Raw genomic sequence first — 25,799 nt, forward strand, 5'->3', positions numbered from 1 at the left:
TCGTTCCAGTTTACTATAGGTTCTAAGCAGATTAGCTTCGATCAACTCATATGAGATTAGACACGAGAATTTTACACCTAGTTTCAGTAGAGCAACGTAAAAAAATAAGATGTTCCTTCCTTTGCTAAGGCACCAGGATGTGGTCCTGCCACGTCTTCCTCGCGGTCCTCTACTGCGGAGGACAGTTGGTGACCGCCGACATCGACCGACGTCGGTTTTCCAATCCCACTTACTACAATGTCGGAGGAGTTCTCTCTAGCAACGAGTCTATTGCATTCTTCAAGGACACTATATCGGTAAGTACCTAATAGCACGAGACCACGAAACGAAAAGCATAATTCAACACGAGAAATAGTGACTTGTGTCCATAAACGTTTTAATTTAACGCAGTTAAAGCTAATTTGCATTTCCGTTTCATGTCAACCAATTACTCAACATGAGCCTGTTTACTATCAGAGTTTCGATAGCAATATTTTAACGACTTGTTTTGTATTGCAGAATCTAAACTTCAAAGATCAATATGTGCCAAGAGGAGTTACCTACCATGATTATTCGATGCTCATGGATCCGAATCCTATAAAAACGGCTCTGAACGTTTGTAAAGATCTCATTGCTCATCGGGTAAGTATTCTATAGATAGAGATAAGTATCTATCAATAGCTCCCAATATACTAACAATATAAAACTCTTCCAGGTTTACGCAGTCGTGGTATCCCATCCATTAACTGGAGATCTCTCTCCAGCAGCTGTCTCCTACACTAGCGGTTTCTACCACATCCCAGTCATTGGCATATCGTCCCGAGACTCAGCGTTCTCTGACAAAAACATACACGTGTCGTTCCTTCGAACAGTCCCGCCATATTCACACCAAGCTGATGTGTGGGTTGATGTTCTGAAGCATTTTAATTATATGAAGGTCATATTCATTCATAGTTCTGATACTGATGGAAGGGCCATTTTGGGACGGTGAGTATCCTACTTACGAATAAGTTACGTAATCTAGACTATCCCATTCCAGGCGAAACCTGTGAGGTTTTTGGTCACCTACAATTGAATACAAGAAAATTAATATGTTTGCAGGTTCCAGACGACTTCCCAAAGTGTGGATGAGGATGTAGACCGTAAAGTAGTAGTGGAACAGGTGATTGAGTTTGAACCGGGATTAGATTCCTTCAGCGATCGACTCATGGATGTTAAAGGTGCTCAGGCCAGGGTATTCCTTATGTATGCAAGGTACGATCATTTTATTAATGAAAACGTTAAAAGATTCGATCATCATCATCATCATCATCTCAGCCATAGGACGTCCACTGCTGAACATAGGCCTCCCCCTTAGATCTCCACAGATACCTGTTGGAGGCGACCTGCATCCAGCGTCTTCCGATTCCATTCGATAATTTTGTTAAAATATCCCAACCTAAAATCAAATGTTTTGCAGCAAAACGGACGCAGAGATAATATTCCGTGACGCTACGTTCCTCAATATGACCACAGTTGGATACGTGTGGATGGTAACAGAACAGGCCTTGGATGCTGCTAACGCACCTGAGGGCTTACTGGGCTTACGACTGGTCAATGCTACGAACGAACATGCTCATATCCAGGACTCCATGTAAGTAAATTTTGAATGAGAAAATGTTCTAAACAGCAAAGGTTTCGAAAGTTATTGGCTTCTTCTTTTGTAGCTATGTCCTAGCATCAGCGATTCGTGACATGAACACATCAGAAGAAATTCACGCTCCACCTTCAGACTGCGATAACTCAGGGTCTATCTGGACAACTGGACGTCTTCTCTTTGACTACGTCAGGAAGCAACGCTTAGAGAATGGTGCTACTGGTCATGTGGCTTTTGACGACCATGGAGACCGAGTTCATGCGGAGTATGACATGGTCAATGTTAGGGCTCAAGGAGAACATGTGGCTGTTGGTAAATACTTTTACTCGAAGGTAAGAAATGCCCCTTATGTCACAAAGCATTCTGTATTTGTAGTAGATGAAGCAAAAAAGTAGGTCACAGAACAGAATAAATTAGTTTGATAATTTTCAGGAAACTCAGAAGATGCGTTTAGAACTAAAAGAGCAAGAGATTATATGGATGGGTCGAAGTACTTCGAAACCTGAAGGTTTCATGATACCAACGCATCTTAAGGTAATTATAAGACTTATATAGAATACTTGTAGCTATTTCTAAATTGGCACAAGGTAATATTTGCTGTAACTTTAGGTATTGACGATTGAGGAGAAGCCATTTGTGTACACTCGACGAATTGACGATGGGAGTGAATGTACACCAGAAGAGATTCCTTGCCCCCATTACAATGCCAGTGAAGATACAGGTAGGTAGAAATACAACAGAAAATTAACTGTAATTAGGTAAATTATAGACATCCACTTGAGAGGAGGAGTCAGCAGCACCTAGCGAAGTCTAATTACTGCAATACAAGCTCAGCCGTAAGCGGGCACCCACTACTACAACGTTATGTTTTAGATCAACTTTATTGCTGCAAGGGATTCTGCATGGATCTCCTAAAACATCTGTCAAAGGCGATAAACTTTACTTATTCCCTGGCTCTTTCTCCTGATGGTCAATTTGGGAACTACATTATACGCAACTTCTCCCAGCCTGGAGCCAAGAAAGAATGGACAGGGCTCATAGGTGAGAATATCCTACCATTCTATGAAGATTAATTTGAATATAACAATAAGGAAATTGTTTAATGCGTTTATAAATTCCTAGGTGAATTGGTATATGAGCGAGCAGATATGATTGTCGCTCCACTTACTATCAACCCGGAAAGGGCAGAGTTTATTGAGTTCAGTAAGCCGTTCAAATATCAAGGTATTACAATTTTAGAGAAAAAGGTACGTAAAGGAAACCCCTCACATTAGTAGGTAACAGGCACACAGATTCAAGCACTATGGCTATTTAACTTTGCTTGTAGAAACCATTACTTAGGTAGGTACTACAGCAACTGTGTATTTTCTCATTCCATCTATAAAAACCTGTTTGAATGAATGTGATTGCACTTAGTTGCAATAAAATCGTATACCTAAGTCATTAACCAAACGGTTCTCGATTGTTGTATTTTGGAAGGTCACCTCCCTCCGATTAGGTATCTACATATAGGAGGCTTCGGTCTACTCTAGTCTTGATAGTAAGAGTTACTTCATAAAAGAATTGTTTCAGCCATCACGTTCGTCAACGTTGGTATCATTCTTGCAACCATTTTCCAACACGCTATGGATTCTGGTGATGGTGTCGGTCCATGTGGTGGCTCTTGTGCTGTACCTGCTGGACAGGTTCTCACCATTTGGAAGGTTCAAACTGGCCAATATTGATGGAACGGAAGAAGACGCCTTGAATCTTTCGAGTGCAATCTGGTTCGCTTGGGGGGTGCTTCTGAACAGCGGTATTGGCGAAGGTAAGGTCAAATCTGAGTTCATATGTACATATACCCGTACATATCGAAGTGCATAGTAGCACAGGTACGGACTTGCTTCATGATCGTATTTCGGTTGTTTCAGGCACCCCTCGTAGTTTCTCCGCGAGGGTTCTCGGCATGGTCTGGGCAGGTTTTGCAATGATCATCGTAGCTTCGTACACTGCCAACTTGGCTGCCTTCCTCGTGCTCGAACGTCCCAAGACGAAACTCACCGGGATCAACGACGCAAGGGTAGGTGAACATCATTTTCATTAGCAAATATTTCATCAGCTATTTGTTTACGTAGATGCAGTGAGGTTTCGATATTTGCCCAAAGTGTTCGAAAGTGACACAATAAAAATGTCACCAGGGGATGAATACAATTTCTATAAATCATTCCTCAAACAAGTACCTATCCATCAATCAGACCATAATACGAAGATTAATTGATAATAGCAATATTTCCCTAGGACTGTTCGATGGTGCAGTTTGAAGGGGAGGTACAACTTCACTGATTAATATTTTCGGGCTAATGTAGAAGCATAGAGACTTAGTTTAGACAGTAGCTAATGCTTCATTTTTTATTATCTTTAGCTTCGCAATACCATGGAGAATCTGACGTGTGCCACGGTAAAGGGGTCGGCTGTTGATATGTATTTTAGACGGCAAGTTGAATTGTCGAATATGTATCGAACGATGGAAGCGAATAATTACGATAACGCTGAGCAAGCTATCGAGGATGTAAAGAATGGGTAGGTTGCAGATTTACGTAGCTATAGACATATAGGATTTTCACGAATTTTATTTGTTTTTAGTAGTTCAATTTAAAACACCAAAGGAATAATTTTTTAAGTAGTTTAGGAGATTGAAGTAGATTTTTATTTTCTTCTCATTTTCAATGTTCTTATCCTGGTCCGTGGTTACAGTAAACTAATGGCATTTATTTGGGATTCATCTCGTTTGGAATTCGAAGCGGCTCAGGACTGTGAGCTAGTGACGGCTGGAGAACTGTTTGGTCGGTCGGGCTATGGCGTGGGATTGCAGAAAGGGTCTCCTTGGGCGGACCTTGTTACACTCGCTATATTGGACTTCCACGAAAGTATGTAGCGCCTAGATTAACAACTACAGACAACATGTACAGAGGAAACTGGGTAATAACTACGATTATAACTTTCAGGCGGTATAATGGAATCTCTGGACAACCTATGGATACTTCGAAACAACATGCTAAATTGTGAAGAGAACGAAAAGACGCCGAACACTTTAGGCTTGAAGAACATGGCAGGGGTGTTCATACTTGTGTTAGCGGGCATTATAGGGGGCATAGTACTCATAGTGATTGAGGTGGTGTACAAACGTCACCAGATCAGGAAACAGAAGAGGATGGAAATCGCGCGCCACGCCGCCGACCGGTGGCGCGGAGCTGTCGAGGTAAACAGAGTCAAGGCGAAGGCCATGGATGTGGACCACTACAATAACGTCAAACACCAGTTAGAGAGTAAAATATAGATATGTGTGCCCCACCGACGACTGATGTGCACTGTATGTAGCTCAGGGATTGCGAACCATTGCTACTCAAATATTTTTAGTCAATCCCAATTTTAATGCGTCACTTAAGAAATTTTATACCAAAATTAGTTACATATCTTTTGTAAAACACGCTTAGCGACAACAAAACGATTAGGTATACCTAGTCTAGTTTGCTTACTTAGGTTCGCCATCCCCGATGTAGACATCAAAATATTGTTAGCGACCAATATTGAACTTATTTAAAATAAACACTTTTCATGTTCATGTACATTGTTATATAATTTTGATCACAATAAGTCCCCGCTGCTTTGTGGAGCTTTACACCAACTCGCTGGACACGGTAATAGTCTATTGCTGTTGTAAGTAGATGTCATTGTGTTATTCATGTTATATTCGTGGCTGTACACTATAGAAGAGTAACAAATGGAAAGATAAACGCCTGAATTAAGTTCACTGCAACGCGCTTTACTTGCACTGTTCAAAGTACAATTTATTTTGATAAGGCACGCTTTACACATTATAGTTCGGCCATTCAGAGAATGCGTTCCTGACACGTCGCGATTGAACTGACGACGTAACTTTGCAATGGCGTTGCAGTTACGATAAAAATATTTTTGCTGGTTGTTTACCGTTTTAACAATTGAGGAGCATTAAAACAACATTATTATATCAATAATCAATGAATGTTATTACGTCGTCAGTTCAATCGCGACGTGTCAGGAACGCATTCTCTGAATGGCCGAACTATAGAAACAATAATTTTGCCAGCGATTTTGCATTATCATTCCATTTGTTTACTACTCTTTAGTGTACAAGGGCAGTTCTATGAACGTTTGTAATTTTCAGAAACGGAAGACACTTCGGGCTGCCATCTTGCCGTCTCAACGCAGGGCGAAGTCAAACGGCGTGAAGGAGGCCGGCAGTATCAGCCTGGCCGTGGAGAGAGGAGCCCGACGCCGAGACGAGCCGCGTGTGCCTAGATATCTACCAGCTTACACGCCTGATGTTTCACATCTTGTCGTTTAAAATCACTACAGTTATTAAAAGACAGTTCACATTGTGCGAGCGAAAATATCACTGGCTGGCAGAATGCCTGATGTAACTATATCCATGAAAATAGACTACAAAAAAGTCTTCGAACTCGCACTGTGTGAACGAGGCATAAGTTGGTGTTGTTCGTCCTCAAAGTAGTTAGAATTTGAATCGTTGCTGTGAACTTAGCTTATGATATATGAAGAATTTATTAAGCTCAACTTAGGTATTTAGTTAATAAATAAATCTTACGTGGTAGTACACTATTACATTTTTAAGGGCAATTTGAAGTTGTTGCCCTTTCTTTCTTAGTGCACTGACAGCCTAATCAATGACTGAACATTTTTGGCCTAAGTTGTTTGGGCTTTAAGTTTGCCAAATATTTATTTTGTTTCTATCAGGGTAAGGCCTTACGGAATACATGCCTATATTTACTGCTGAACTCCATAATAGTTGTGATTAGGTAATTGTAAGGTATGTGAAATTAATTCAGACTTTTTTTACTGAATTCACTAGTCGATGTATACACAGATTGTATATTTACCCCTTGAACTCTTGGTATTAAATGAATGTCTAAGAAAACTTCATACTTACATATAAGATTAGCTAGTGTTTGACGTTAGTCAGGGTGTTTCATAAAAAAATATAGTAATTGGAATTTGATATATTTAAATTACAAATTGTTATGTCGTTATTATTGTCCAATCATATAAATATATCTTGTTTTCTATAAGTTTTTATATTGTTGTGTAGTTTATCGAATCATCTACATGTGACACCAAATAAATACTGATTACTCGAGATGGTTTATTAATTATCTACTTGAGGTGCTTAAACTACTCAAAATGAAAGACTATTTTCAACACATCTATATATTTACATAAGGATTTTAACAGTGCTATATGGGAATAATATATACTTAGTACGTAACAAGAGCTATGGTGCTCTGTGTTAACTGTCAAAAGCAAGCCAGAATGTTAAGATTGCCAGGATAAACATAAAGTAGGAATGTATTGTGCGGCTGCAAGGCTCCGGCGCGGCTCCACCCTGCGCGCAGTCAAATCGTTGCCTTGATTTGAGTGGACATAGCGTGGGATGCTGCTGCCGCGCTGCAACCTTACAGCCTTCAATTATTCCTAACTGATAACATGAATGGTATACACGAAAATATTTATCCACAACATCCAATAACAACGTTCATAATACATAGAGGGAAGATTATTAAAATACATTATATATCTCACATAGAAATAACGCCGATCTACCGTTGCGTGTGTATATGTGCTATAGTAATACTGCAGGGACGAGTTGAAGTGGAGTCCGTCTCAGTATCAACTTTATGTAGTGGTTACTTGCGTGACTTAATAAATGGTAACATCTTAATTAAACCGTCTCCAATTCCTATAAACTACTTCCTCTAAAATACATATAACATTATGCTATATGAATGAATTGTTGTTTGTAAAATATTTTATGCTCAGTAAGATGTTGTTATTATTGAAGCAGGCGAAACTAATGCACAGTGTAGACTACAAGCTATCTGGTGATACGATTCCCAGAAATCAGAAACTTACATGATCACACATTATCAGTTGTACATTTTCTGGCGACTTAACGGGACCATTCATCAGATTACATTCTAAACAGCGATAAAATTGTACGCATTATTACGATATAATTAATTAGGCAAAGGAAAACACTTATTTATAATATTATTTTAGTTCTACAAATAATGAACTTTAAATAAATTGTTAGTAATAACAGGTGTGAATATGGTTCACCGCTAAGTGTTTAGTCGGTGAATTTGCGGTTAGGGTTGCGGCCGAAGAGGGCGGTACGGATCTCCGGCAACAGTTGCTGGGCTATTAGCTCCAGGCGCGACTCCAGCGTGTTGCAGATCTGCACAGACCAACACGTTACTGCGACACGGTACTTATATTGCGAAACACGACAGTCTCCCTTCGACGGTGTAGCTAAACAATGTCGCTTATCGGCCGTGACCGTTACACTATAATACTGCTCAAATACAAGTTTTATAATCCATATGCGAGAGATTCGCTTACTAGAACCATCACGATTTATCGCCAAAATAGTTATGGTGAACCGCGGTTCCACGCGTTACTTGCGGAACCGGAATCAACACAAGGTATGGCAGTGTTCATATTTAGATTACTTCTTTTAGTCTTTATTTTTTTAGTACACAGTTTTACAAGAGCAAAGATTGAATGCCTTTCAACCGTGTCTAGTATCAGTTTTACTGATTTTGATAAAATTTTGTGTTTGAAGTATTTATGGAAATTTATCTTTAAAAGAATACAAATAAATGTCACATTACCTTGATGCGACCCTTCATGGCGACGAGTTCAATTCCGCCGCAGGTGTCAGGTGACAGCCAGTTGTCAGTGTCAATCTTAAGTACGGTATCCTTCATGATCTTGGCTTTGTAGTCCGCCTGGCACTTGCCGAGCACAGAGTCTACTAGGGCCTTGTCTGCTTGTCGGACACGAAGGGTCACTGATGGCTCCATGATCTGAAATATTATCAAGAGGTTTTAATGAAGAAGAACTATTCAAGCGAATATTGTTAGTTAACCTTAGTTTACTAAAAGTAGAATAAGTCATATAAAAAGTTGGTCTAAAAAACGTAACGATAGATCAATTTAGTACTTTTCCGACAAAAATATAGTTTAATAAATAAATAAAAATAACTAACACACAGACACTGCAACCCGAGCTAAAACATTATCAAAATCAAATCAAATACCTTTATTTACAGGCTGCATTGGCCCATAGATATATACCTTAATGACTAACATTATTATTTTATGACTCACATCAAGTTCAATATTGACTGATTTTATGTGAAAAGTAAGCAATACGTTAGTAATATGCTGTATATTTATGCAAGAACAACAAAGTTACGCATAGGACATTTAATGAAAGACATAGAAGTACATACCTGGAAGAGAGCCTGTACAATGAGCGTGGTCAACAACTCGCTGTACATCTTCTGGTCGTTGGGCACCTCAGCCAGGCGCTTGCGGGCCTCGTCCAGCAGGTTGCGTACGTGGTCCTCACGTACTTTGAGCACCTTAAGACGGGCCTGGTTCAGCATGTTCGATGATTGACTGGCAACAAATTCATATATGAAATATCTCAATAATTGTTTTTGTAAGAGAAGTGTATAGAAAACTATCCGAATGAATGAATGAATTAAGAAAAAATAAAAGTGTTTCTCTTTAAATTGTTATGGTGTACAGTTTTATCTTGGTCTTATTACAGCAACCAAATTGCATTTTAAAAATAACTTTCTAAGGAACTACGAATATGCTATATGTTTCCCCTGGCATTATATTAGGCTTATCTGACTGTGATAACTTCTGTAATCATTGTTATCAGACCATTCTGTTATGTCAGACAAATGTTGAAAAAAATTTAATTCAATTTTTATTAAATTATTGAAATAAAAAGTTATTTTCTATGATGTGTGTATCATAAATTAAAACTTGTAAACAGAACGCATCATAGGTTAAGTCTCATTCCCATTAAAAATATAACATGATCAATATAATTGTTTATGGTATGGTCATGTGACTGTAGTAATTTTACTATAACATTTTATGTGAATGAAAACATGTCCATTATCAAAAGATTTGAGATTATTTTTGCTTTGATTTATAAATCAAATGTCAAGAAGCAATATTCAAACCTTGTAACACTGATTCATGAACTTACACTTAACTGATCACATGATATTTTACTTCAAGCATTGAAAAAAAGTCAAAAGTGCTGCATTATGATTTAAATGCACTTAAAATTGATTTTGGTTAAGTTGTAAGTAATAATTAATATTGATACAGAAAAAATATTCCATAAGTAGTTAAATTCTGCCAAAATGTTTAAGGAAATCCCAGTTTATGTAATGTTAATGGGATCAATGAAGACAAGTTTACTCAAGGCCATATTCTCTTACATAGAACCTAATTAGGTGCTAAGTAAGTGCAGGGAAGGTATGACAAGTATCACAATGAATTACTAGGGGAGGATACTTAAATGAATAAGTATGTTTTAAGTTATGGGAAGACTTTCTCACTTTCCTCATAGTAACCATTTATATCTAGAGTAGGTCTCTCTTATGAAAGATTGTAATCAATAAAGCCTGCAACTGGCTGGCATATCTTATGTGTTCTGGCACCATGTTAGCTACTTGTGCTGTAATACATAAAGGGACCTACATCTTTTTCTGGAGTTCAACCTGCTTCTCCTTCTTCTCATAGTATTCCATGATCTTCAGCCGCTGCTGCTGTACCAGACGGCCCTTCTCGATGTTGAACTCCTCCTCAGCCTTAGCATCGATTTCTTCAGCCTTTTCATTGGCCTCTTGTTCGATGAAGGCCATCATGTGCTTGATCTAACAACAAATATACCATATTACATTCAAATAAACCATTATTTAACAAAAAAATGCATATAAGATCCATTTTGACCGCAGAGGCTATCCGTAACAGATTCGGCAAGTGCCTCATTTCGGATCAATTATTCGGACAAATCCATGTCGACAGATTTACGTTGCAGTTGAATTTCATTCACAAACCTGCTTTTGAACATCTGCATCGCTGAGCGCCATGGCTGTAGGGTAATATTATGCACCACTAACACGAAAAACAACCGATAAAGAGCCAGAAAACTAAAAACTGGCTCAAAGAAGTAAGTCGACGCCTATCAGACGTGCTTCTTCATTGAACAATCATATGATCCCGGTGTTGCAAAGTAAAGTTAACTTTACCCCTAAACCATAGACACCTCAGCATTAGGAAATTGTTCCACTATACTTATTCGATTCCAATCAGAATTTTACAAAGAACCTTAAATTAATTTAAACTTTGGTTTCTTCTTCTTACTGCCTAGTTTTTAAGTTATTTGGAATCGGCTCAATATATTTTCCGCTTCCATTTCTCTCTGTTAGCTGACATACTAACACCTTCTTTTGCATATCCTCTTTCAGAAAATCATCATGATTATATAAAACCTAACAGCCTTACTTATAAACGTGAATTAAATATAAGTAATACTTAAGGGCTGTTTAACAAAATTCTTACTTATAAACGATGCTTAAGCATGTCTTAACTAACATTTAATGACTACTTAAGACTTTAAGTAGTGATTAGATAAAATGTTGCTTAGAAGGTGATTAGAGATTTTATAAGTAAGGGGGAATGATTAGTTAAACCTTGAAGCAAAATATGTTATTAAATCATAGTGGCCAAGGGGTTTTTTCTCATCAATATATTTCTGCGAATATTTAAATTATTTACATTCAAATTTCCTAGAGTGGATAAGATGAATAGGTGCTATATTAATGTATTATTATAATAAAATAAAAATGACGTGTTTTAAAACTATACCATTTTAAAGCAAAAAAAATCGCAACAAATTTATTTAGTATTTCAATCCGTTTATTTAAAAATATTTTTGAAATCCAATTTATATAGAAAACATATATGAGCACGTAATGAATCCCGTATCAGAAGAAAATATCTTACCTGAAAATAAAATATTTCATTCAAAGTTAGAAAGAAGAATCACAGTTGTTTTAAATGACAACATTCTAAAAAATACAGCGTAATCAAAAAAGTGGGAGTCTGTATTTATTTTGTTGTTAACACTATATTCTTTTTTGACGAGTTGGTTCAGTTGACGAATTTTCAGAATATAGCATATTTTCATTTGGGGGAAATATCGATTTAATTTTGTAGCATCTTATATTGAATCAAAAGTTTGCTTACGTGGATAAAAGATTTATTATTTGAAAGGCATAGACTAAGATGGAAAACTTTTTCTATTATTTTCCCCGAAATCACGTTTTTTATTAGGTGTGGTAATTAAATTGAGTGTTGGCTGCAGGAGTCAAACTAAAAACTATTTAATCAAAATATGTTTGATTTTTTAAATTACAGATATGTCGACTTTTCTAAATAATATGAAAAATAAAAATAAAAATTGACAAGTTATCTTGATTTGCTTTTTTCAACACGGCCTATACAGTTGATTAATAAGTTACTAGAGCGAAAATTGTTACAGTTTTCCGTCCGCTTTCAACAATATGGCCGCCAGTTGTTTAGGGTAATGTGGCGTTCGACAAAACTGAGTGAAATTGTTAAAATATTTATAAGTGACGTAAAGATGTATAAAGTTTTCAGCGTTTTATAGCAGTGTTTCATGCAAAGACGGTCTTGAGCATCTCTTTAGTTCGTCTTAAAATTTTTGAATGCATATAAATCGTCGTCTAAATTGGACAGTCAACAAACTTTTGTTTATTTCATTGGAGTGGATTTATTTGTTCCTGCAGAGAATACTCGATTATGAACCATTTATTCTGGTACTGAAATAGTGGAACAAGGACTGACGTCGACACATTAGGTAAAAATTTGTAATTTTTTAAGAATCGAGTGTACCAAAAACAGGGGTCGCCATTGTTTGACAGGGGACGAATAACCAACCATAGTAAAATACTGATATATGTATAATACCTACTTCATTTGTTGTTAATATCCAACGTTATCTCGTATTCCTATCTCTGCATTGAACACCTCAATGCGTATGTATGAAATTCATTTGGTCTCGTTTCATAAATACCTACTTCATAAGCTGAACTGATAGTTGTTCAAGTCAACAAAGTTTTACCGTAAGGTACCGTTTCGTTTACTGAAACCACTGAAATCGACAGTTTCATGCAGTTCCTGAAGTTATTGAACAATTAGAGGTTCTATTTATGTGCTTTTATGTTGGGAATGTTGCTTGTAACAGTATTTTGTGAGTAGTTTACTGACCTACCATATTCTACCTCAACCTGTGAAATCTGTTGACCAATTGGCCATAAATATTAAATTTCGTTTCTTATTTAGGGTTTACTTAGTACAAGTAAATGCCTTTCGTAGCTGAATGCAATACTCATGTCCAGTCAAGATATTGGAAAGTTGGTCTTGAAATATCAAGTTGGAAGACTTTTGAAAAAGACTTTCTTTAGCTCTTTGTGTGAAATGTTAGTATTCAACTGAATATATTTATAACTTGTGGCTTGTTTTATTTGCAGAGTCAGACTTTCTAATTTTAAGACAATTGACACAATCACTGCCTGATAATAAAAGTATTCCAATTAAAGAGTAATTAATGCTGTAAACACATTATTTTTTTTTGTAAAAATTACATTCCATCTACGTAACAAACAGTATCTTGGAAATAATTGCTTCTATAGATGTAATTGGTTTGAGCGGCAGTTAGTAAACAATAGTTAGTTTTCCATAGCATTATAAGCTAACTACTAACTTTAGGATTATGCTTCGTTTAATAGGAAGCTTGTACAAATCACACCGTAAATTACTACACTAGTCACTAGTCAGCTTTGAGAGTTCTTGATATATCTGTCAAACAAATCTATTGCGGGACATTTTGGAAGTTGGTCACTCGGTAGTGTAAGTTAGTGCCCTAGTTTAAGAGTTGTGACACATTGTCTCATGAATACAAACTCCTGTAGTGGCAGATTTGAAATAAAGCTGATGGTAAACTTTTGCAGGTTATGGCAAACTTGAATTTCCAACAAGCACCTAGAAGCCTAGCGAGCGGCGGAGTGGGCGGTCGCGTGAGCTCGGGGCTGGTGGGCGGCGTGTCGGGCCATGTGACGCCCACGTTCGGAGGCGCACTGTCGCCCGGCCGGAACTCTACCGCCATGCCCGGGGGCGCTCCGCCCTCTATGGCATCGCGATCAACACTATTCGGCCAGCGGGCTTTTGCCGACCGCAGGGTACCCATACCAAACGCGTTATCGCAGCCTAACTCAAATTCCATGGTGAGAATCTACTTTGCATGACAATGGCATGATATTTTTAGTGAGAGGGTATTCATAAAGTAGCCAGAATAAAGGTCTTGTCTCTGTGAGACTGGTGTTCATCTGTGTGACTTTTCCCATTTGATTATTGTTCATATAAACAGTGAGTTAAAATTGTTTGGTGAAGTTATGTGTAGGCTTTCACTGGCACATGTATTTGTGGAAACTATTTCTTTAACTGAATTTTATTTGGTTATCAAATAAATATGCAATGGATTTGTGTTATTGGTATTCTACTTCCTTACAAGTTTCACCGCTTTATTTCGTAATTTTATTGTTTTCTATGAATTAGGAAGATGTCAGGTGAAAACTAAATTTGAAATTAGCTCTTTAGACATACTGTTAAAGTGAAAATATTTGTGGATACCATGCTAAATAAGAATAATATTGCATACATAACAGTGATCCCAATATTCCCAATTGTTAAATTCATCATTGACCAATGTGTGTTTGTGTGTGCAGTCGAGTATGGGCAACTTGTCCCGATTCAACACAAGCAGCAACTACCACTCGGTGTTCGGAGAGGGCGGAGACACGTCGACGCCTCCTCTACTGGACCTCAGCGAGTTCCCCTCGCTGACCGCGCGGGGGGCGGGCGACCAGGCACCAGCCGCCGCGCCACCGCCGCCCGGCTCTAAACCTTACGGTAACTAGCATTGCAACTACACTAACGCCCGTTACGTATACTCTGTCTATCTTTAGTTCACCTTACCATAGATAGGCAGTTGACATTACTTGTATGGGGCTAATGTCAAAATTCTATCACTGGTAAAAGTCAAATGAATCCAAAAGTAACCCTTTTCTATCCATCTGTTGCTCTTAAACGGTAATCAAGTCAGCCATTGAGGTTGAAATTTGGTATAAGATAAAATCATAGATTGAAATCTATTTTGCGGGAGCTTTTTTCCTCAAGATATAGACAAATTGATGAATCAGTGAAAAACAACTAGTAATATTATAAGAATGTACAGAAACTATCCAACATTCTACAAATGATTCACAATATTCATGTAACAAATTAGTGGCGATGTGTCACGCTAGTTCAGATAAAAAATACTGGGAAATGATGAACACTGACAACTGAATTTAGGTTTTGCAAAGATTCCAATTAGATTTTTCTTATATCAAATTGTTTTTATTCTAAATTACTATCCTACACAATACATATCGATAACTATCTGACTCACGCGGTACACACGCGTCCTGGGGAAACTACCTTCTTCAAGTCCTCTCATAAAATCTTGCTAGTGTTACTCAGGAATAGTGTTGTTTCCCAACAAACGAATAATTTTTCACATTGGTTTGGTGACTGACTAAAACGTGTGTCCTCGTTACAAGTCATAATAATGATTACTTAAATTCTATGTAGAAATACTTATTATTTAGTAACACTTCCAATATATTACAAATCTAATGTAGTTGTAATATTATATTGTTGCTTGTCTGTCAGTGGGTATGGTGAAGCAGCCTACATCTGAGCAGTCAGAGTTCACGATGTCTTCAGAGGACTTCCCGGCGCTGCCGGGCACGTCGAGCGCGGGCGGCACGGCGCCGCTGCCGCCGCCTGGCCCGCTGCCGCCGCCGCCCGACTTCAGCAACCACACCAACGACAAGCCTAGGAAGGGCATACAAACCTCACCCGATGGTACATATCTAATTTTCTCTAATAATTTGTTGTTTCGCCATGCAATGGTATTCTAGTCACTAAAATATGATTTATTTTGGTCATAATTCGTAAAACTTACTTAGTCCTGATTGAAATAACACAGAAATGAATTTTTCAAATAATTGAGGCATGTTATGAAGGAAAATTGTAATGCATTTCTAATTTATAAACAAAACAAGCTGGGCTTATCATTTGCATTAATTCATGCATGCTCTGATTTAACAATCTATATCTGTGGAGTTTTAAGTTAGATACTTAGTAAATTAAAATGAATTTTGCACCTGACATGTAATTTTTTTGTCCCTAAAGTTATCAGTCAAGGAGCACATACGGAATTCTATGGTGTGTATACTAAATAAGAGCTGGAAATATATTAAAATGCATAGTTTTGTTGTTGAAAGCTGTTTTAATATGTAGTCCAGACAATATGCCATTAGAAATTGTATTTTCGTACCAGCATTTGTCTAATAAGTTGTAATGTTTTAGGTAAAGTAACGAATATACCAGAGACGATGATACCGAACCAGTTTGGTATCGTGGGACTGTTGACGTTTATTCGCGCAGCGGAATCGGACCCCAGTTTAGTGTCGCTGGCGTTAGGGCAGGATCTCACTGCGCTCGGATTGAATCTAAATTCACCAGACAACCTTTATCTCACCTTTGCTGGCCCTTGGGCGGACACGCCGTGCAGGTACGTCGCCTCAATATTCAATCAAATCATTTAGAATTCACCCCTTTGCAACTCAACTGCATGACTCATGCAGATGGATGTATAATATTTGCAACATAAACATGGCCTGTAGAAACGTATGACCACATCAATTTAATGTTTTCTCATGTTTGTTTCAGACCACAAGATATGGACTACCATGTGCCTCCCGAATATCTAATCAATGGTTCAATTAGAGAAAAGTTGGCGCCTCTACGACTGAATCGATATAAGGAAGACCTCTTATTTTATTTGTTCTATTGTTTCGTGGGTGACGTGCTGCAAATAGCAGCTGCAGCCGAACTGTGAGTCAAACCATATTTTATTATAAGTAACTTTACAACTGCTTGTAAGCTGGTTATCTAAAACATTGATCCATTGTGATAGGACATGATATTTATCTTAGGGGCTATTACAAAATATCGATGATAATATCAAGTTATTAGGAAATTCTGTCATTCATTGTCTGTAACAGAATATAATAAAATATAAAAGTGGCGCGTACATTACACACCTGTAAATGTCAACGTTTTGAATGTTTGTTCAACAACGCTTTGACGATCTACAGATGGAGTGATGAGCATCCGACTGGCCAGCCTTAACCTCCTGGCCGGTGACGGGTAGCAGCGTCGCCGGCGCAACAGAAGTAGCCACTCATCGACAATCTCCAAAATTCAGTTTGAATATGGGTGCCAAAGTATTGCTATATAGTATACTGGCCAGTGACAAACATACTACATTAACCTATTACGATATATGCCCCTTCCTGGGCATTGACAATTTAATACAACGATTTACTAACGCTACGTTTTAGGCGCGCTGGTTAGGGTCTTAACAGTATATGCTGAATGAAATGGTTTTTTGTATCAATCACTGTAATTTCGGCGGTAACTCCGAAATGTATGTATGATTTATTTTGATATGCTGACGGGATGATGATATTTGTTTCAGCTACAACCGCGAATGGCGGTATCACATGGAGGAGAAGGTGTGGATCTCGCAGGCGCCCGGCATGCCGATGGTGGAGAAGACGTCTACGTACGAGCGCGGCACCTATTACTTCTTTGATGCGCACAACTGGCGTAAGGTACTATTGTCGTTTATAGATTTACTCAATATTTATGCATGAGGAATGTTTTATGTTGTTGAATGTAAGAACCCATGGATATAAATGAGTCCTTGAGAGCTCTCTTCTTGCCAGTAATTTACGTAGTAAAAGTATGGAATGCCGGTATTAAGCAGACTGCCAAGAAGGGTTATGTTTTTAGTTTAATGTGCCAAGGACAATTTTGTCTCCCGTGGCGTCAAAATGTGTGTAGTTGAAATATGATTAACTTAATTTTATCAGCCTAACAGCCTTTTCACACTCGTGGATATTCCGAGCGCAAGGACCTCAAAAACAGCTTGTCACCGTCCGTACAAACCGAGGGGTGTCGCTCGGAAAAACTCCGCGAGTGTGAATAGGCTATAATATATCCAGCCATATTGTACAATATAATGTTATTTGATGTTCAGGTGGCGAAGGAATTCCACTTGGACTACAGCAAGCTGGAGGGTCGACCGCAACTGCCCGCTCACGTGCTCACGTAGCGTCCCCGCCGCGTCCTCTCTCATACACCTATTGTAGTTTTGTTATATAAAAAGTACAAGTTTAAAAAAAGATATACTCTTTCATTTCTTCAGAAAGCACCATTGTTTGAATCTTCACAACTATGTAACTATTGCTACGAAATATTACATCACATACTGCGACAGTATGCCCATTGATGAAAAGAAATTATTAATTTGTCACACCTACTAGATGGGCCATCTTTTTTTTTTTATCGACGTAAAATCATCAAATGACCCCTCCCGCTGTGGGTTAGCAGCGGTGAGGGAGTGTCAGACTCTTACTGACTAAAATCGTCGTGTTCCGTCATAGGCCTTTTATGTACCAGGGCCGCGGTATCTCTTTCGAACAACCCGCAGCCCCGGCAGGCCTTGGCCCTGCTGGGCCCCGCTGGGGGCTGGGCCCCGCTGGGGTAGATGGGCCATCTCAAAAATCGTTCTTATTCGTCAATATTTATCCTTTTTTTCTTATGGCCGAGCAAGTTACCCTGAGAGTTCTCTTTCCCTTTGAGAGGTAACAAGCTATCCAATAAAATTGTCCAAAATCAAAGCTTCAATTCAAACTAGAACTGGGGTCCATAATATTATATTTGTATCTTGATCCTTGGCAGTCGTTACGGGTAGTCAGAAGCCAGTAAGTCTGACACCAGTCTAACCAAGGGGTATCGGGTTGCCTGGGTAACTGGGTTGAGGAGGTCAGATAGGCAGTCGCTTCTTGTAAAGCACTGGTACTCAGCTGAATCCGGTTAGACTGGAAGCCGACCCCAACACAGTTTGGGAAAAAGGCTCGGAGGATGATGTATGATCTTGATGCATCAGCTGACAACGGCACACGTGGGAGAGAAATCGTGCTGATCGTCACGTAATCGTTTTCGTTTATAGTGAAGTACACTAGACTGCACTTTGTAAGATAAGGTAGTGGGTAATCGACAATCACTTAGCATCAATAGTTTTTCTCACATTTAGCGTCACAACGTTATAAGAAAAAAACAGACTAATTGAGAACCTCCATTTGTTTCAAGTCTGTTAATAAGGGCTGATAGCACGTTATTTAATGACCGCCTTTAGTTACATCTATGTATACCTGCCTTGTGTTGTTGGAGTTTTCTCCTAGCGAATTATGATGAGTGAAGCAAAAATATGTGAGTTAATAGGAACAACCCAATTTATATGATTAGTAAATTAAACAAAATTTGACGATATATAACATTTATTGTAAAATCTCATATGGGGAAAATTTTCCATTTAGAAAATTTTGTACTCCAAGTGAAAATTTAACAGCACTTAATGAGTTTATTGCCGGACACGTAGATGTTCAATCTATCTATGTTCAGCGTGACACTGATACCTAACAAAACATTTCATTCTTTTAGTTATTAACACAACTGAGTGCATTCTCATTCATTAGAACTCACATATAATTTGAGGATACAAAATTAATACTAGATCAATATTAAAACATAACCTTAATTTAACTTATGTCCGTGTATTTAACGTCATAAAGAAATGTGCCAAACTTGATGTTTTAGCTTTCCAATGATGTTATGCAGACTTATGCCTAAATACTAGCATGTATTGATTGTGTCTCAGTCAACATCATCGGTGCTGACTGAAGGGACAGTGGTTTCACTGGCAGACTGAGAGGACCCGGCAGCATTCTCCTTCATGGTTGGTTCATCATCACTGTTCTTGCCAGGAACCCACAGACCTGCGTCCACACATCTCTTCATGTAGTATATGGCTTCTTGCTCTGGCATTTTGGCAATTGTTGCTTGCAGCAATGGCACATCTTGGGCATCAAAGCATTTCTTCAGCTCCTGTAATGATATCATGCAAACATTGTATACTCAATAACTTGTTTTGATGCCTATATAGCTAGTCTGAAGTAATATAATTAATTAGCTGTTCCCTACAGTTTCAATCATGTCCTGGAACTGTAATAGTGTCCCATCAGTAAAAGAGTAGTTCTAATTGTTTCAGTAGTTTTGTAGCCACAAAACTATATACTTTATAGGGTACAAAAAAAGAAAGAAATATACTTTTATGTAACATTAGTCTAGGTTTACTCACATCAGGTAACTCCTCATACACTTCAACGGGATCCAGTCCACCGGGTCCCAGCCTGGCCTTCCGTTCCTCTTCCTCCTGCTCTCTGATGGCTTCAGCTATCTTCTCCGCAGCTCGCTTCTTGATCCTAGCCTTGAACTGTTCCAGTTCATCATCGAACGAGTCTTTGTATGTCTTCTCTGCGATCTGGATCCTATGAAGCAAAAGAAATATTAGGCGATTTGCACATGGGGCAACTGGTTTTACTTTGTTTGTGCACTCGGCAACTTTACCAGTACTTTAACATAGCTTTTCAAGAATTGCTTGTTGCCTCAATTATAGTTGCTCAATGTACAAAGTGCCTTAGAAAATTATAGTTGAACAATGAAATTTAAAAAAAATGTATAGAAGTGTAGTTGTTTACTTTGAGAAGAATGAGCCGACACAGGCTCTTGGGTCCACATCCAGCTGTTTGGACAACTCCAGTATGTACTGCATGCAAATGGTTTGATGCGCCACATGAGCCATCAAGTCATGTTTCTGAAAATGACAAAACAAAGAGTTAATATGATAACTACCAAATCAGGTTAAGTACAGAACAAAGGCAAATAATGGAAAGTTCTGCTGACCTCTTCCATTTCCAAGTTGATACACCAAATGACAAGATAGTTGGCAGTCTCTTCACTCACAAGTTGACTGTGCTCCTGTAAAAATTGCCTGGAGTCGTCGTAACGCCGCAGCATACCAAACTGCTTCAAAAGCTTCTCATTTTCCTTGATAAACTTCTTCATCTTGGCTTCCTTCTCCTCCTCAGTCAAGTTCTCATCCTTAGGTCTCGCGGGCTTCGTGTTAATGACGGTTTTTGTGAATCCTGGCTCACTGATAGTGTCCACATTCCAAGGCGTTTGCCGCTCCTTTTTCTTGAGATCATCATCTTTCTGTTTCAATAATTTCTCTTCTTTTTCGAGGTCAGCCAGTGCTTTCTTCAAAGATTCAAGGTCCGGACTGTTGGGGCTCGCTTCGGAGATCTTTTTCTTAGTTTCGTTTATCAATCTCAAGTTTTCAGTCTTCTTTTGAATGTGTTCCTCTCTCTCTTTGCGGCGCTCCTCCATGCGCTCGACACGCGCCTGGTGCCGCCAGCGGAACAGTGACGGAGTGTCGATGTTAGGGTGGGTCTCATCCTCATCATCGGATATCTAAAATGGATTGTCAATGTAACGTAACGTAGGTGTATAAACAACGGTAAAGCTTAATTCGAATGGAATAGAAAAAGTACTTACTTCTATGTCCTTCCACTTGCTGTAATCAACCATTTTGAGTTAATATCCAAGATTTCACTCACAGGTATAAGTTTTAAATATCTTTTGACTCGGCAGGAAAACGAATAACTTCGAGAAACAGCAAAAAAGTCCGGAAAATTCTCTCAATACATAATGCTTACGATTTGGACAGATTAAAAATAGAAACGTCACTTCATTTCGTTGGTGTTGTCAGAGACAAAAATCCTAAATACAGTGCGTTCAAAATACTACGAATCGTGTATAAATACCACAAAAGTGTAAAGTTTGGTACCTATTCCATTCTGTCATGGTACTAATGAATTTTCACAGTTCATAAAATATAGTTCGCACCACGAGTCGATACCTATACCTACGTCCTACAGCAGACGTAGTGAGGATCGCAGGGTGGCTAATCTCTCTCTATTTAGGTGGCTTCGGTACCCTCGACTATAGGTAAATGGATAGACCACGAAGATTCTCCCCCGCCAGACAAACAACAAATATGCGCAACAATATTTAATGTTAAAAATATTTTATTTCTAAAACATAAAATTACAATACAACTAATGGAATTAACTGACCCCACACTGGAGAATTAAGAAAAATAAAGCAAATGAACCGTTTCTTCATATTATAAAGATTTTAATTCTTCTTTTTCTTCTTGGCGAGCGTTGTGAGCACTGTGGTCATGATGGTCGTCGTACTGGTAGTCATGGCTTCTGTGGTGGCACTGGTAATGTTGTACGGCACTTCTTCTTCCTCATCACGGTTCTGCGACTCGTCGGGGATACTGATTTGGAATTGTAGCAGCACTACAAGATAGGTCACCATTGTTGCCAGTAACTGTGGGTAAAAGAAAGGCTGTTATGTCTTTAATTTTACGAAAAGTAAGTGGGCTGGGCATGTACTTTAGTAAAACTGTTTGGTTTATCGAGATATTTTTTACCCGGAGCGCCATGAGATCCAAAATAGAGATAACTGGTTGATTAAAATATGCCTCGTTGAGGTATGTCTATTGATGAAGCCCTTCAAGTGTGGCTTGACCTTCGTCAATACAAAACCTAGCAAAACCGCAAATGTAGATCCATTCATTGATCTTCATTAACAGGGATTGATTTGCCTATTTAGTTTACCTACCAGGTATCTACTATTATACAAATTATTATAACATATACTTTTTTGTATATGCCTACCTAGTACATGTACCCAAGTAATACAACTTACTGATTTAAATAGCGTCCTATTCACGTTAAAGAAGCCGCCGAGGCTGATTTGTGAGGGGTTCATTTCGGTAGCCCTAAGGAACATGTTGACCTCAGTTTGTGCGTCTGTGTTCATCCAAGATAGCTCCACCATTAACAGCTTCTTTTGGAAATTCGTTCGTACCTGTGGATAAACGAAGTATAGAGACCTTGTTAAGTAACAGTATTTAATGGAGAGCTGTCGCTGTCTAGTCGTTTTGGAGTAATAGATATTATTTTTTTAAAGGAGTTCTTAAAGATAATTTTCTTTAGCCCAAGTTTATCGACAAAATAAACGTCCATTTTTATTAAAACAACTGGGGCACGATTCCTATTTTACTTAAGCGACACACGATTCACATCCGACTGAGATCCAATCCCGACTCAATTACGATTGAAGCTTATGTGCCATTCTGTTATTTTTTCTTTGAAATATACGTTTTATTAGTAGCAGAATGCCCGATATGGTTAAAACTGCTATTGCAATCATATTGCGATTCGATTTCTATTCGGTTTTGACATAATTAACTTAGGAGAATCGGGGCCCTGTTTACTTGAAAGTGAAAATTCACAGTTAGCAGTTGTTTAAAGACAAACTGATGTTTATGTGGTCGAGTAAGTTGGACCTTATTCTACTTACATTATGTGACGCATAATGAGCTTCATCACAAATAAAGAACAGCAACGAAATGCTGCAGAACGCAGTCAACGCAAGACCAATGTCTTTGATACCGAAACCTTCAGAAATCTGACTCAGCAGTCCATAGATAGAGAGGGTGATTATCAAGAAGAGGTAAAGGTTGATGAAGGTGAATGTGTAGCAATTGGCGATTCCAGTGTCGCGGGAGAGCTTGCTCAAGCGGAGCCACAGAGCGCGGTATTCAGCCACCTTGCCTGCTGGGCCGATGTTACGCAGGGCCTGTGGAGAAATAGGAAAAAGGTTGATTCAAATGATTACTACAGCTGGTTATTAAAATATAGGTGCAAAACATTTTTGGATGTAAATAACAAAGATAACGATTAAGAGAAACAACTGCTCAAAAGTAGCGAATACAGTTATCATCTAACAAGAACAGTAAATAATCCCCTATTTGGTATTGTTGACTTTCTTGTGACATATCACTTCAGGCATGTACAATAAATAGTTACTTTCGAGGTCAGAATGAAGAGAAAGAATCACATCTTTGAAATCCACTTACGTTTTGGAAATCCTCAGCCAAGATATTAGCACAGATGCTCAAAGTTTCACAGAGGAGGTACCAGTACCCGCCAAGCATGTACGTCAGAATCTCCAGGAAGACGTATGGCACAAGCTGCATGGGCTTGAAGTGCACCATCGTCACGTGCGTTACGATCACCGTTGTCGTTGATAGGATGGGTATTATGACCGCCATGGCTAATGCTTTCTTATATAGCTTTACGGGAAGAGTGCGCCCTGATAGCTGCTTGTAGACCATCTGTGATGAGAATAAGTTTTTAAAGGTAATGAAGGTAAGAATTTATTTGACTGAAATCTTCTAAGCATTTAATAACATAGAGATGAAAATAACATAGGCTTTACCTCAAAATCCACCCATCCATTGAGAACATTTGCAATCTTTCTCGTTTCGTACCATAGCAACGGGACGGCGATCATCGGGAACAGGTACACAGTGAACAGATACTCAATGACAGCTTCTTCAAACTTGCCCTCCGCGGTCCGCAGGATCTGGACTTTGTGCAGAGACAAGTACAGCACATAACTGACCAGGGAAAGGAATACGAGGATAGCGTACAACATCGACGACGACGCAATTTGGAACTGGTTCACACACGCAGACGGTCTTGTAATCGGTAGAACCCCCATTATCCTCAGCAACGTAAAGACTGGTTTGATGTTCTCATAGATAATATCATTAGAAATGTGCGGCGCCACTAGATTGTTTCTCATGGGAGCCACCACATTTGGCGAATGTGGCTTTATTGGCGTCGAAACAGGAGTGACATCCAAAAAAATTATTTTATTTTTCGGTTTGCTATTTATCTGAACAGGAAACCCATTCGGTATGGGCACAGTCATTGGAAATAAACTGTTACTGGTATGAAACGACATTATTGCGGCGTATCTATTCAGTTTACGACCGCTCTCAGAATGTTGATGTGGTACACTGACTGAATGGAGCTTTCACTTGAAGAGGAAGCTTAACGAGCCAAGGGCGGGGGCACATTGTCATATTTCAAAGGTTGACAAGTTGATTGTGGCTACGTCAGCATTGAGTAGACCTTACATTAAAATTTTATTTCTTGGTTCACCTTGAGCGAGACCTTCAGTGGGTTACACTCAGTTTGACAACACATCATCTGTTACGTCTCGAAGGCACAGCCTGCAATGGGCATGTGCCCGTTACTGGGTCATTAGTTTCCTATGAGACATCAATTTCAAACAATTGAACTTGACCATTCGACCTTGCATGAATTAAGTATGAACTAATATGAGTAAATTCTTAATACGGGCAGTCAAACATCCGCGATGTATTTGTGCAATTAGTTCGAAATTTGTGAAGGACCCCTGAAGGTACGTAGAACAAACGTTTACTTTGCTAAATTGTTTGAGCGTTTTCAGTTGCTTACACTTTTTCGACTCATCATCCTCCGAGCCTTTTCCCAATCATGTTGGGGTCGGCTTCCAGTCTAACCGGATTCAGCTGAGTACCAGTGCTTTACAAGAAGCGACTGCCTATCTGACCTCCTCAACCCAGTTACCCGGGCAACCCAATACCCCTTTGGTTAGACTGGTGTCAGACTTACTGGCTACTGACTACCCGTAACGACTGCCAAGGATGGTCAATGACAGCCGGGACCTACAGTTTAACGTGCCATCCGAAACACAGCCAATGGTGTCTAAGATATACTTAGAAAGTACATACAAACTTAGAAAAGTTGCATTGGTACTTGCCTGACCTGGGATCGAACCCGCGCCCTCATACTTGAGAGGTTGGTCCTTTACCCACTAGGCCACCACGACTTTTTTTTTTCCACCACGACTTTTTTTTTTTCACTTTTTCGACTGAATGGTATGTATAACGGTTCTGTATTTAATATGTATGTATATAAATATATCAGCTGTAAGCTGTAACTGTAGCTGTGCAAACTGTCTGTATTAACTGTCCTTGTTGCGATGTGCTAAAGATGTTAATTAGATTATGTATCAACCTTGGAAAATGAAGGGAGATTTTCCCATCAGTGTATCCGGGGCAATTTACCTAATCCGCGATTAACCCCGCCGCGATGCAGCTAAATTTGATTGTGAGCGGCTTAAGAAACCCCTGCGGCCAACCTTTCTTCATGATTGCTCTCTAAGGACCGGACCTATATCTCGAGAATGCCTCCTACGAACGGGCC

General features: G+C 38.8%; 5 protein-coding genes across 8 annotated transcripts; 2 read left to right on the forward strand and 3 right to left on the reverse strand.

Annotated features, from left to right (window-relative positions):
* Nucleotides 1-137: 137 nt before the first annotated feature.
* LOC124640704 (glutamate [NMDA] receptor subunit 1) lies at nucleotides 138-7,016 on the forward strand. The gene is made up of 16 exons (XM_047178595.1): nucleotides 138-296; nucleotides 499-621; nucleotides 695-966; nucleotides 1,081-1,233; nucleotides 1,439-1,612; nucleotides 1,686-1,947; nucleotides 2,048-2,149; nucleotides 2,225-2,336; nucleotides 2,489-2,656; nucleotides 2,738-2,862; nucleotides 3,188-3,422; nucleotides 3,526-3,674; nucleotides 4,017-4,174; nucleotides 4,349-4,521; nucleotides 4,600-4,853; nucleotides 5,799-7,016. The coding sequence occupies exons 1-16, from the start codon at nucleotides 138-140 to the stop codon at nucleotides 5,976-5,978; spliced, it is 2,799 nt and encodes a 932-aa protein (XP_047034551.1). The 3' UTR covers nucleotides 5,979-7,016.
* LOC124640703 (V-type proton ATPase subunit E) lies at nucleotides 6,841-10,744 on the reverse strand. Its single transcript, XM_047178594.1, has 5 exons — nucleotides 10,578-10,744; nucleotides 10,219-10,394; nucleotides 8,943-9,111; nucleotides 8,320-8,514; nucleotides 6,841-7,883 (listed from the first exon to the last, which is right to left on the reverse strand). Exons 1-5 carry the CDS (start codon nucleotides 10,608-10,610, stop codon nucleotides 7,776-7,778), a joined length of 681 nt encoding a protein of 226 aa, XP_047034550.1. The 5' UTR covers nucleotides 10,611-10,744; the 3' UTR covers nucleotides 6,841-7,775.
* Nucleotides 10,745-11,956: 1,212 nt separating this feature from the next.
* Nucleotides 11,957-17,905, forward strand: LOC124640890 (regulator of gene activity). Of its 4 annotated transcripts, XM_047178849.1 has the most exons (10): nucleotides 11,966-12,403; nucleotides 12,889-13,025; nucleotides 13,557-13,829; nucleotides 14,331-14,514; nucleotides 15,319-15,513; nucleotides 15,844-15,876; nucleotides 16,021-16,225; nucleotides 16,384-16,548; nucleotides 17,195-17,330; nucleotides 17,759-17,905. In XM_047178849.1, the coding sequence occupies exons 3-10, from the start codon at nucleotides 13,560-13,562 to the stop codon at nucleotides 17,831-17,833; spliced, it is 1,263 nt and encodes a 420-aa protein (XP_047034805.1). In that variant the 5' UTR covers nucleotides 11,966-12,403; nucleotides 12,889-13,025; nucleotides 13,557-13,559; the 3' UTR covers nucleotides 17,834-17,905. The 4 variants fall into 4 exon arrangements, with proteins under 4 accessions (XP_047034807.1, XP_047034805.1, XP_047034804.1 ...); XM_047178848.1 differs by lacking the exon at nucleotides 12,889-13,025 and having other exon boundaries at nucleotides 11,969-12,403; XM_047178851.1 differs by lacking the exons at nucleotides 12,889-13,025; nucleotides 17,195-17,330; nucleotides 17,759-17,905 and adding an exon at nucleotides 16,812-17,185 and having other exon boundaries at nucleotides 11,957-12,403.
* Nucleotides 17,906-19,043: 1,138 nt separating this feature from the next.
* LOC124640924 (hsp90 co-chaperone Cdc37) lies at nucleotides 19,044-21,363 on the reverse strand. The gene is made up of 5 exons (XM_047178886.1): nucleotides 21,178-21,363; nucleotides 20,527-21,093; nucleotides 20,322-20,437; nucleotides 19,922-20,111; nucleotides 19,044-19,668 (listed from the first exon to the last, which is right to left on the reverse strand). The coding sequence occupies exons 1-5, from the start codon at nucleotides 21,208-21,210 to the stop codon at nucleotides 19,438-19,440; spliced, it is 1,137 nt and encodes a 378-aa protein (XP_047034842.1). The 5' UTR covers nucleotides 21,211-21,363; the 3' UTR covers nucleotides 19,044-19,437.
* A 427-nt stretch (nucleotides 21,364-21,790) lies between these two features.
* Nucleotides 21,791-24,510, reverse strand: LOC124640831 (gustatory and odorant receptor 24). The gene is made up of 5 exons (XM_047178765.1): nucleotides 23,980-24,510; nucleotides 23,618-23,875; nucleotides 23,059-23,337; nucleotides 22,402-22,563; nucleotides 21,791-22,020 (listed from the first exon to the last, which is right to left on the reverse strand). Exons 1-5 carry the CDS (start codon nucleotides 24,508-24,510, stop codon nucleotides 21,820-21,822), a joined length of 1,431 nt encoding a protein of 476 aa, XP_047034721.1. The 3' UTR covers nucleotides 21,791-21,819.
* Nucleotides 24,511-25,799: the final 1,289 nt, after the last annotated feature.

Source organism: Helicoverpa zea, chromosome 21 (genome assembly GCF_022581195.2).
Source record: "Helicoverpa zea isolate HzStark_Cry1AcR chromosome 21, ilHelZeax1.1, whole genome shotgun sequence".
Lineage (NCBI taxonomy): Eukaryota > Metazoa > Arthropoda > Insecta > Lepidoptera > Noctuidae > Helicoverpa > Helicoverpa zea.